This window comes from Capsicum annuum, chromosome 3 (genome assembly GCF_002878395.1).
Source record: "Capsicum annuum cultivar UCD-10X-F1 chromosome 3, UCD10Xv1.1, whole genome shotgun sequence".
Taxonomy (NCBI): Eukaryota; Viridiplantae; Streptophyta; class Magnoliopsida; order Solanales; family Solanaceae; genus Capsicum; species Capsicum annuum.
Window position 1 is genome coordinate 248,818,530 of NC_061113.1, and position 12,178 is coordinate 248,830,707.

The 12,178-nt window shown below is 31.7% G+C and overlaps 1 protein-coding gene and 1 long non-coding RNA gene across 3 annotated transcripts; one reads left to right on the top strand and one right to left on the bottom strand.

Annotated features, from left to right (window-relative positions):
- Positions 1-99: 99 nt before the first annotated feature.
- LOC107862470 (transcription factor BHLH089) lies at positions 100-2,150 on the bottom strand (the record flags this gene model as incomplete). The annotated part of the gene is given in 4 exon segments (XM_047409756.1): positions 100-168; positions 344-409; positions 491-688; positions 1,360-2,150. Coding segments are annotated over 4 exon segments (633 nt in total), but the record flags the coding sequence as incomplete, so codon positions are not given.
- A 2,017-nt stretch (positions 2,151-4,167) lies between these two features.
- On the top strand, positions 4,168-4,841 carry LOC124897166. 2 transcript variants are annotated; one of them, XR_007053843.1, is made up of 2 exons: positions 4,168-4,279; positions 4,419-4,841. It is a non-coding gene; the product is annotated as an uncharacterized LOC124897166 (long non-coding RNA). The 2 variants fall into 2 exon arrangements; XR_007053844.1 differs by having other exon boundaries at positions 4,260-4,321.
- The last annotated feature ends 7,337 nt before the right edge of the window (positions 4,842-12,178 follow it).

The window sequence follows — 12,178 nt, forward strand, 5'->3', positions numbered from 1 at the left end:
TGGACAAGAACTGGAAAGTCCAATCAAAGCAGCGCGGATGAGGTTATGACTTGAGTTGATAAAAAGAATAACTTTAATACAGGGAAGATGAGGAACTACCTCAACTTGGCGCTGTAGCGACTGGATATAATTTATTATTTCGTCAAGAACAAGCGCTTTTCCAATAACCTGTAAGAAAGTAACAAACTAAAACTTGCAAAAGATGCAAATTGTACATGTAAAATGCATTCAATCTAACAGAGCACACAAAAATGTCACACTTCATATAATATCCACCACTGGTTCTAATATATAGTCCATAAGCTCAAGGTAAACAATAGGATAACTTCAAAAGATTACTGACCTTATTACATCCGGGAACCAAATCCTGCAGAATTTTCATCCTCTCGCTGATCTTTTCTCTCCTGGCCTGATAAATTAAAATTCTACTTAGCCACCGTCAAGAAACATTTGCACCATTAAAAGTTGGGAAGTTGAGATAAGGCATTACCCTCTCTGCTAGACTGTGACTATCAGTAGCTTGGCCCCTTCGTGCCCTTACATGGATGTAATCCTTAGGTGGCTCAGGTTTACTACTTTGTTCAGTACCCTTGTTAGCCGTCTGGGAACTGGATTCTAATTCAACCTTTGAAGCACCATTTTCTTCTTTCGATTGGGATGCTTTCAGCCGTTTGGCCACTGAACCATCCTGAACAGAATTTGAATTAGTATGAATATCAATAGGTTGCTTCATTAAATGAAAACTATATCAAGATGAGAATTCGTCAGCTAAAGGACACATAAATCGAGTTATGCTATCTAAAGTTGATCCAAATGAAAATGGTTCACAGAACAAATAACCAATTAGCACATACATCATGAACTTACATCACGAGGATTTTTTTTTTTTATTAACCGTGGTATCCGGATTAGCTTGCGGGCACCTCAACTAATTTTATGATACCTGCCACCTCCCACCAACAAGTCCCAGGTACTAATTACTGATGACTTGTACATCCTTAAGCTATTGATGCTTTTGCCAAATCACATATATACTAACCAAATCCAACGCTAGTACATGTTGATTTGACAAAGCATCACTAGATTAAAAAAGTATAATTCAGGCCCAATTAGGATGAATGAATTGCGTTTCCACATAAGAATAAAGTGAACAAATTACATAGAATTGACATGTAAAAGTGACTTATTCAATGATAAAAAAAATTTTAATTCTCCTAAAATTTAGTAAAAAATAGTCAGCAACGTGATAATTCAACAACTTGGAAAGTCAAATCAACAGTAATCCATCACATTACACCTCATCAAAAACAGGAATTTTAGAAAAAGTAATCATAATTAGCTAATAGTTAGAATGATTACCAATTCATTAGCATCACTAGTAGAGACAAACTTAGAAAAATCATCCTCCGAATTCACATCTCTCTTCCTCACACCACCATCACCGCCGCTTCTTCCGCTCTGCTCCGTCACAGTAGATTCATTAATAGAATTGGCAGCAGCTTCTAATAAACCAGTAAAGCTACTCATTCTAAGGCCCAATCCTCCTCCACCAATATCACCATTTGCCGCCGCTGAAGAAAACGGCCAAATCTCAGCCAAACTGTATGAAGAAGGATTCGCCGCCGAGAATGATGATTCATTAATAATAGGTGGATCCATTTCAACAATTCACCATAAATAAAGTAACACTACGTAGAATTAGTGTGAAGTGCAAAGTGAGTGTGGTTTTTTGGTTGTTGAAAATGTTTGGGGTTTATAATTATAGAGATGAAGGTGAAAGTGAAAGGAAGAGAGAAAGAGACTAGTACTACTGTGATGTGAGGCTAGTGAGGGAGAAGATGAAGATTGGGGTGCGTAGTGTGCACCCCGCGGCGTAATTTAGTGGTCTTCTTTGAGGTATTCTCGGAGGATCTAAAAGACTTTGTCGGGCTGGAAAAATCAACAAGTCGCTGGTTTATGTTTGTGTTATCTACTCGCTTTTATAGACAGCCACGTGTTCCTGTTAATCCCTCCATTTTATATGACGTTTTTTCATTTTGGACAGTACTTGTGGTCTAATATAATGTTACACGTGAAGCTATAAATCATTTTATTAACGATTTAAAAAATTAAAATTAAAGTATTTTTAGTTATAATAAAGTATCATTAGTTTTTTGAAAAATGTGGAATAGCAAATTTAAGATTTAAAGGCTATGGATACACAAAAGATTCAAGCATATATATTAGTATTCAAAGATTTAAGATTGTGTCTGAAAATTAAAGTATTCAATTATTTTCTTATTTTACTTTCTGTTTTTCTAAATTTTATATCAGATTTTATATATTTTTAATATAAATATACATAATTTATATCAAATTTAAGAAATATTGGAGCATTAAAAATTTAATTATAAATCTATCCCGTGAGATATAAATTATTAAATAAAGAAATTAGACGAAAGGAACGAGTAGTAAGTCTAGCTAGTACTGTTAAAAGATGGGGATTGAGGAAAATTGATTGTTGAATGATGGGCGCGTGTGGATCGATGTGTTTGTTTAATGGTAGATTATTTTTGGGGGATCACACGCCTTACAAATCGCAGTTTAAGCAGTAATATAAGAATGGCGTCGTGATTTACAGATGTGCACTGCTCCCCTATAATATAAGTACTTTTTTTAATTCATATTAAATTCAACTTTCTTCCCTCCAAATCCTTCACTCACACAATTTGCCCCTAAACAAACAGTTGTGAACTGAAACAGAGGATTTTTTTAATTTTAATTCAACTTTAATCAAACCTTAGTATTGATAAAAAAGTGTCAAAAGAAGTTAATTTCTCTCATGGCATGATACATAAATATAACCCTAAACTTGACACAAAATTATAATATTGACCTTAAATTTTGACAGTGCACAAATAGACCCTATAACTATACAAAATCTGAAAAAATAACCACTCCAATCCTGCGTGACAAAATGTGTGTATACACTCAAAAATCACGCGAGTTGAAGTTAGAATTGAAAGATTTTTTTGTTCAGCTTTTGTATAGTTAAAGAACCTACTTGTGCACTGACAAAGTTAAAGATCATAGTTATAATGTATCTTTTTTATTAGGTGGCAGCATCTAAGTGGCTGACTAATCCACATAGGCGCAAGAGAGGTACCGCGTGTAAGTTGCAAAATCAAAGTGTTTATTTGTTTAGGTTTTGTATAGTTAAAGAATCTACTTGTGCACTGTCAAAGTTAAAGGTCAATGTTATAATTTGCTGTCAAGTTAGGGTCATATTTATGTATTATGCCTTCTTCCATTTTAAATATGTTATACTCCCATCGTTGGTTGGTCATCTTGCTAAAAAATTAAGTATCATGTATCAATTGATAACTTACTAAATCAGAATAAAATTAATTAATTTTTCTTATTTTATTCCTACTATTAATAATATATATTAAATGTAAATAACTATAATTTTAATGTCTATTTGTATACTCAATTAATATCATTAATACATGTAAAGAGTAAAATAGTAAAATTCATCATTCAATTTATAATTTCTTAATCACCGTGTAAAATAAAATGTATCAAACTAAAATGAAACGGAAGGAAAGCATATTTTTTCTTGAAACTCCAGAATAATCGGTTGTCGCTATAACCTCTATCACAGTGTTTGTCTTGCGGATGAGCACTTTATGCGTACTAGATAAACTCCCATTGTGTAATAACCTGTAAACCACACAGAAAATATAAACTACACTAGATAAAACCTGTGCAACAACCTCGACTCAAAAGACATTAAGAAAAAATCTAATTCGAATTCTTTGTATAGATAATCACCCATCCTTCAAATCAACTGAGCCATTTCAAAAACCAGGGAGTGTATACTTAAACCACACTTATTCTAAAATGGATCTCGTGGGGTACAATTTAATATGGATAACTTATATAAATCGTTGAATCTTTAAGTGATATTACATTTTATCTCAACTATTTAGTTAATTACATCTTATCCTGGTTTTCTGAAATCGTGATACATATAAAAAGTGATACATTTAAAACTGACTAGATATTTATTTAAGGAAGTAACAAATTCTCTTTTATTTTGTGGAGCAAATCACACACAATCAGTTACACAATGAATTAATAAGATTCAAAAAATCAACAATACCCCCAATCAATGGTATTTTCTAACCGAAAATCATTAATTCACGGCTCCGTTGAATACACGTGGCTCCAGACTTATAGCCGTTGCCGTCAACTGTCTTCTGCTCTTACCAAACGCTCCATCACTTTCGGAAGCACGGTATGTTTCAAACTCTCTGCTTCATTCATTTGTGGTGTAATGGTAATTATGTTTCCAAGAACAGATTTTTAGCTAGTAGTTCCTTTTCTAATACTACTTATCTTTTCTTAGTTTTCCCCATGTGACCTTTGTTTTCCAGGTTCTAGCTGCCGATACTTTAGTTTCTGATTGGCTACGATGAGTCGCCGAAACACCGACACCGTTACCACTTCCGTCCACCTGAAACACCAATGCCGGAATCAATAACATCTGACCGCCGACGCTGATTCCGGTAAGTCCAACGTACAAGTAAGTGCTCCTTCTCGAGTTACCTAGCAACAGGGCAATCACGGAGTTACAGACTAGTACGACGGAAGTGAATGAAGAAGAGAAGGAGAAGAAGAGGAATTATTATTTAAATACGTGATACATTTGAAAATTTGAATAATTATTTGAATTATTATTTGGCGGCGGAGGATTAATATGTGATACATTTGATTGTATTTCTATGATTTTTATATGATTCATATTATGTTTATGAAAGTTCTCTAATTCATATTAATATTGTCTGCATTAGTTTGAAGAGGTTATCTCTTATATTAGTGATACAATTTTATAGTTAAAATAAATGTATGTATCACCAATAATCTGACCGCAAATGTATCACTCATACATTGTCAATACAAATATATCACCAATAATCTAACAGCAAAATGTATCACTCATACACTGTCAACAAATGTATCACTCATATACTGATAACAAAAGTATCATTCATATGAATCACCGTTACACTATGAAAATGTATCCAGAAAATTAATATTTTTATATATGTATCACCTATATGTATCTTCGACAAATTTTATATTAATATTAACTTAAACATGTATGAATAGCTAAATAAATTTATATATGTATCAATCGATTTAAAAAAAAAAAATTGGGAGAGATTTTCGGAGAAGATATTGTTAAAAAAAGTTAGTTGCATGCTTTAATGGAGGATAGCAAATTGGGAAGAAGATCCTTGATTTAATATAATGATGCGACTAATTTCAATTTGGTGTTGTTCATTTAGTGATTGTCATATTTGCACTTTGAATGTTGAAAATTTTACAACCTGACATTTTATTGTAAATACTTTTTTTTTAAAACTTAAAAATATGTGTATAATTTGGGAGAGATTGTAGGGAAGGTAATCTTTGAAAAAAATATCTTGCATTAGTTAATGGTGGAATAAAAATAGTATGTAGGGTTTTATTGATATATTATATACCAAGAGTAAAATTGAAAATCGGGATCTAATATAAATTTTTAAAAATTAAGATATATTGGATAATATATTCTCTTAAGTTTAAGATTTGTGTAATTTATCCATTTAATATTCAAATAAGGACTCACATATACTTGTCATTTTGTCAAGGGGTCGAGCCACGCCAAAACCACATAAATCCCTTCTCTAATGAAAGTATTTACTTCCCAGCTGGCTTTCTCTCTCCCGATTTTGGGTAATATACTTATATATTCGGTGGACTCGCATACATTATACATTGCTGGAATGTATGAGAAAACTAATTAGCCTATATTTATGAAAAAACAAATCAGGTACTATCTTTCTCTTCTTTAATTAACGTCATTAATTACTTATCATTATGTAGTGTATGATTAAATATAGTAACTGAAATTCAAATTTATAAAATATCTTAGACATCACAATTAGTTTTTTTTTTTGTTGCAATACGATCTGGTAAAAAATAAAAGGTTGACATCTGCTTTCTTTACTTCTCCAAAAAATTAATATGAACATCTCGATATTGTTGCGTCATTCAGGTATTTGGGAGTCAAAAATTATTTATCAATCCTACAAAAGTGAAGGAATTATTGTTTCAGAATGTAAAACGTTCTTGAAATTGATTTCGACTATTGCGACGAAATTGAATATTGATGAAGTTCTTAAAAAAATTGAAGTAAAATACATTGTTGAAGGTAATTCCTCTCCAATTATCATAAGGAATGACAATGGAGTGAAGGTGTACATTGAGTTGAAGAAATTTTTTTTAGGATTTGTAAATTTTTCGATGTGTATTTCAACTATCAACAAGTCCAATAAGGATATTGAGTGTGATAGTGAAACAGGGGTTGTTCTTTGTATTGAAGGTAGTGAATCTGATTCTGTTGCGTTAACGGCCGTTGAAACGCAAAATCAGTATTCATTAAACGTTCCTGAATTTGAAGTGAAAAACTTTATTACCGATTGTAAGAATACTGAAATAAAGGTTGATCAGCGTTATAAGGATAAGCAAACTCTGATTGCGGTAATGACAAAAAAATGCGTTAGCAAATGGCTTTAATACCAAAGCTAAACAATCCGGTAAATAAAGGTATGAACCGAATTTATATTTAAATGTGTTGAAGGTTTAATGTATGGTTATAATCTAATAGAAATTTTGTACAAATTGTTGTTTTCATATTATTTTTTATTTGTTGAAAAAATTATTAGTAACATATAATATATACTCATACATTTGGGTGAATGTATGATGAAATCTTTTGTGAGTGAATTTACAGCACCAAAATTAATTAATCAGAAGAGAATAACATGGAATGTTCCTCAATTTGTAGAAGATGAAGAAGTTGTGTCGCCCAAATACAGAAGACTTCCGGGTATAGGCCAAAGAAAGGAAGACATTTGAAATCAAGTGAAGCACTTTCTTCAAGTTCGAACTGTTGCGGTAAATACGAACGTGCAGGTCACAACCGAAGGACGCGTGATTTTTTTCCAAAGTAAACATGAAGAAGATAATTTGTTTTTCCATATGTTGATGCTTAGTTTGGTTTTGTTTGAATAATCATTTTACTTTGTTTATGTTGATACTTTGGAATAATTTTGAACTATATTTTATATTATTATTTGAAGTTTAGTTCTTAATAATTCTCTGAGATTGTCACAACAATGTTCTACATTATACATAGATCATATTGTATTCTTTTACTATTTACCTTTATAATGTACATACAGACGTATAAATACTATCTAATTTGGCAGTTATAACACAAAATATTCATTCATATGTATTGTATAACAAACAACTAAAGATTAAACTGTCACATCTATGTAATGTGTAACATTTTTTATAACTGAAATCATATCTAGTTTCATGTTTAAACAACAAAAATTCGGCACACTCATGTGTGGTATTTAATTCAAATTTAAGGTGTCGTTGTATAATATGTTATGTGTTAACAATGTATTATAACTTAAGTTTATATGTATGATACAATTTATTTTTAAAAAATTATGTGGTTATTTGTATGATAATGTATTATACATTTATTACTTTGTGTGTTTCCAATATTAAATGTATGATTTGTACGCAAATAACAGAATGTTATAAATGTATGATATAGTTGTATACTTTGGTTATATGTATGATGTTAAAATTTACGTTGTTTTCGTTTAAGTTATTAACTTTTAATAATGTGTAGGATAATATGTTATACTTACCTTTAAATGTATGAGACACATGTTCTAGGTATTAGTCACATTCTGCATAATCCAATCATTATATGTTTTTAACTTATAAAAGAATTTCTATACTGAAAAATATTATACATTAGATATACAATAGCATGTTAATGTGTAATTCATTGTTATATGTTATATTTAAATCATTGTTTAATGTAATACATGCCAATTTATATAGTACCAATACAATATAATGTAAGATGAACGTAATATCTATCAAATTAGATAGTAACAATACAATATATTTTATGTCATTGCAATACACTTAACTGAAACATTTGTATGTATAAGAAGATTAAGGACATATCAATAAAATCTAGATTACAATCCAACATCAAAAATTGAGATATATATGTATAATTTGTTTTAATACATTAGTTTTCATCATAAATGTAATATACTAAATGTATAAGAAACATTGGTAATCAAAAACAACAGTTCCCTATACATAACATATATATGTATAAGCAGTTCCAATACATATAATATATGATTATAATATAAAAAAAAAAAAGTTAATATGATTCTCAACTAGATACAAATTCCCCATACATATCAGTTTTATGTATAAGCAGTCACAATACATAAGTTGTTACCTATATTACAGTAAATCACATGTATAAGCAACTCTTCAAAATAGAGCAAAAATCCTAAAATCTGATTTGAAATAGATGAAAAATTATGAAACAAAGCAACCCTCACAATGGTATGAGATTACAAAAGCAAAGAATTTGAGCAAAAACTCCAAGATCAATTCTAATCCCTCCTTCTCAACATGGCCGTCGGCAAGAGCAAGAGGATTTTCAAGAGAAAGAAGGGAGGAAAGAAGAAGGTGTAAGTGTAGCACTCAACACCTTAATCCTTGTTCATTTTTGTGTGTAATATGTGGTTTATTTATGTGGATTTATGTGTACAGGGCGAATCCCTATGCAAAGAAGGACTGGTGTGACATCAAGGCACCGTCAATTTTTGAAGTCAAGAAGGTCGGCAAAGCCCTCGTCACCAGAACTTTGTTCCGTTAACGAAGAAGAAGAAGGTGATGAAGTTAATTACTTTGTTTAGTTAATAATTGATAACTGAACAACTTGAATTTCCTCAGATCACGTTAGCTTGATTGCAGGCGTTAATAAAGAAGCATAGATATAGAACAAAAACTGATGTACAAAAGAGGAGCAAAATTCGGTATTTTAATATGTATGAGGGGGATGAGAGTGAAAAAGTAAATTTAAGGGATTTTATGTAATTAATAAGGGATTTTTGTAATTATTTTGAGGAATAGGGATTTTATGTAATACTTAATTGTTAACTTGTGTATATATGTAATTTTACATAAAAATTCAACCCTGTCATTTCGGGGTCAGGATTGGTTATTTGGCTTCCAGCTGGTCCAACTTTAGTAAGAAGTTGTTTGGTGTGAAGTATAAGGTATAATAATTTGAAAATAAAATGTAGAATTATTTTATCTCGCGTTTGATTGAAGGTACAACTTAGTCTCTACACAGTTATTTATATAACTAAATAAAAAACAACTAATTCTGAAATTAATTATCTGCGGATAACTCTTTTCCAACCAAACAACCCCTAAGGATTTTAACCAGCTCATGCAGGGCCAAACCTGGCTATAAAAAAAATAATAGTATTATGTTTTTGAAAATTTAATCTACATAATATAATGTCTTAGCTTGATCAAACAAAATATAACTTACATTAGTGTTGAATCGAGCCTGGCCCCCTTTACTTGGTTTGGTCTGATTTGGGTTCGACCCGGTTCGTTCAACAGAGTTAGTTTAACTTTAGCAAAAGAAAATATTTTTCTTATCCAATTTAATTACATCAAGGTTAGATTTATCAATATTTGTTAGTACAAAGGATAAAGTAAACACAACTATTAAAACCTGCTGGTTTGGTACGAAACACCAAAATAGAAAGAAAAATTACGTACAACATCAAGCCCAACAAATTCTGCTTTATTCAATTTTAAACCTTAAATTTCCTCCACCTAATTTCTTGTTCTCCCTATGTCTAAATTTCTTACTATGTTTTTGACTACTGGATATTAACAACTCACTGTGTAAATCCTTGTTTCTTATACAGTAGAAATTCTGGTTGAAATAAAAAGATAATGAAAGGTCATTATATCCGTAGCTCAAATTTCCTCAATTGTATTCATCAGAACTCACTCATATTCGAATGTTCAACTAAGGTCAAACAAAAAAAGAGAGTTATTATATTCACAATTAATAACTACTCAATTCATTGGAACCGGTAACTATTAAGTAATGTCCTCCCTTCGCCCATAGTATGTCTAATGATTGAAGACAACACCTTCCGTACTACAATATCTTGTTTCCCTATTTTCTTCTCATTTCCTTAGTCTTTAGCAAAAATTAACCCTACTTGCATGCATATGCCTCGTTTAATTTTGGAAAGTATTTTTCTAAGGTCCAGAAAACTAGACAACGTAAAATGAGTAAGAAAACGTGAAGATCAATTTTTTTATTTGTTAAAGACTTTCAAACATATGATTTGTACAATTCCACGAGACCGTTACTTGACTACTCTATTGGATTCAAAGTATAGATAAAGTGTGAATGGAAAATGAAGGAAACTAAGTGGAAGAAAAAATAGAGAAAAAAACACTAAAATGGAAAGTGTACTCTAAAATAAAAAGTCTACTATTTCTTCTACATTGGTGGGAGAATGTGACTTTCAAGTGTTTATATTAAGAAACACTTATTCCACTTGGTAAGTGGGGCAAGAGATAAGAGATGCCTCACGCCGTCGTCGTCGTCGCTCGCTCGGCTCCGGCTTCAAAATTTATTTGACAGAAATTTAATCCGAAGGGAAAATATAAAACGCAATAAATTTTTTCTGTGTTTTGATCCTTCAGTTATATGCATGCATACAGTGTATCAAACTGATGCTTCAAAAGGATGCATTGTTTCGAACTAATGCTTTAGAAGGATGCAATCCTTCAACGAAATGACACACTGATTCATGAAATGGTCTGCCTGTTCGGAAAAGATGCAATCTTTGGACAAACAGAAATGATTTTTCAGGAAAGGTCACACCTTCTAAATGAACCATTGCCACTTTTCAGAAGAGGCATATGAAGGCTATATAAGCCTGCTTTCATCCACAGGTTTAGACACGAATTTTTTAAATTACAAACTCACTTCTTGTCTTCAAAATATTCTGTGTGATCAATCAAACTGTTGAGTGAGTTCGTTAAATCCAACAATTTGAGGTACCGCTATTGTTCGGATTGAAGGCCATTTTATCCTGGGAGTAAGATTCCATAACCTCGGATACAGTGAGGGGAATTATTCCTTAAGGATTCTCCGTGAAGTTGGGAGACTTGGCCTTACAAATTCTATTTCATCTATTTTCTAAAAATAAACACACTTCTTAGATAGATTATTCATAATCTAGTATTGAAGGTGTTAAGTAACTTCAAAAGTGTTCTTGTCTTAGACTTGAACTAGAGTTGAAGTTGGTGTTGCATGTATACAGATTCTTGTACCCGAACATCATAAAATAACAATCTTAAGGAATAACTTGCATAATCTGTATTGATTATTTTTGGAGATTAAAGCTTTAAGCTTTCTACTCCGTTTGAACTTAACTAGTAATTCGAAGGCATAAAATCTTTATCACAAGTTAAAGATCACTTGGTTGACGATTGAAAGTTATAAAAACTTCATCGTTAACCAGAAACAAGAAGAAGAGTTTAAAGTTGCTTAACTTTATAAGTAGTATTCTGAAAATACTAAATTTTATTGTCTTATGATGACAGAAAAATGACTAATGAAAGTCAAATGCAAGATGCAGCTACGACTGTGGGGGCAACTAGTATTGCCTCAACAAGTCGAGCAAATGCTCCGCAACCAATGGCACTTGCAGAGAAGCCCAAAAAATTTGCGGGCATTGACTTTAAGCGATGACAGCAGAAGATGTTCTTCTACCTCACAACACTATGTCTTCAAAGGTTCACTATTGAGGATGCTCCTGAGGTGCCCGAGGGAACCTCAGACGAAGAGCGTTTCATAATTATAGAGGCTTGGAAACACTCGAACTTTCTTTGCAGGAATTATATCTTGAGTGGTCTCCAAGATGACCTCTATAATGTTTACAGTGGAACGAAGACATCGAAGGAATTGTGGGGGGCACTAGAACAAAAATACAAGACAGAGGATGCGGGAATTAAGAAATTCTTTGTTACCAGGTTCTTGAACTTTAAAATGATAGATAGCAAATCGGTTGTCCCTCAAGTGCAGGAATTGCAAGTAATCATCCACGATCTCCTAGCAGAAGGTATATCTTTGAAAAATATCTTAGTTGAACAAATTAGAAATGTTCTTAGTACTTACATAAACTGTTTTGTAGGTTTGATTGTG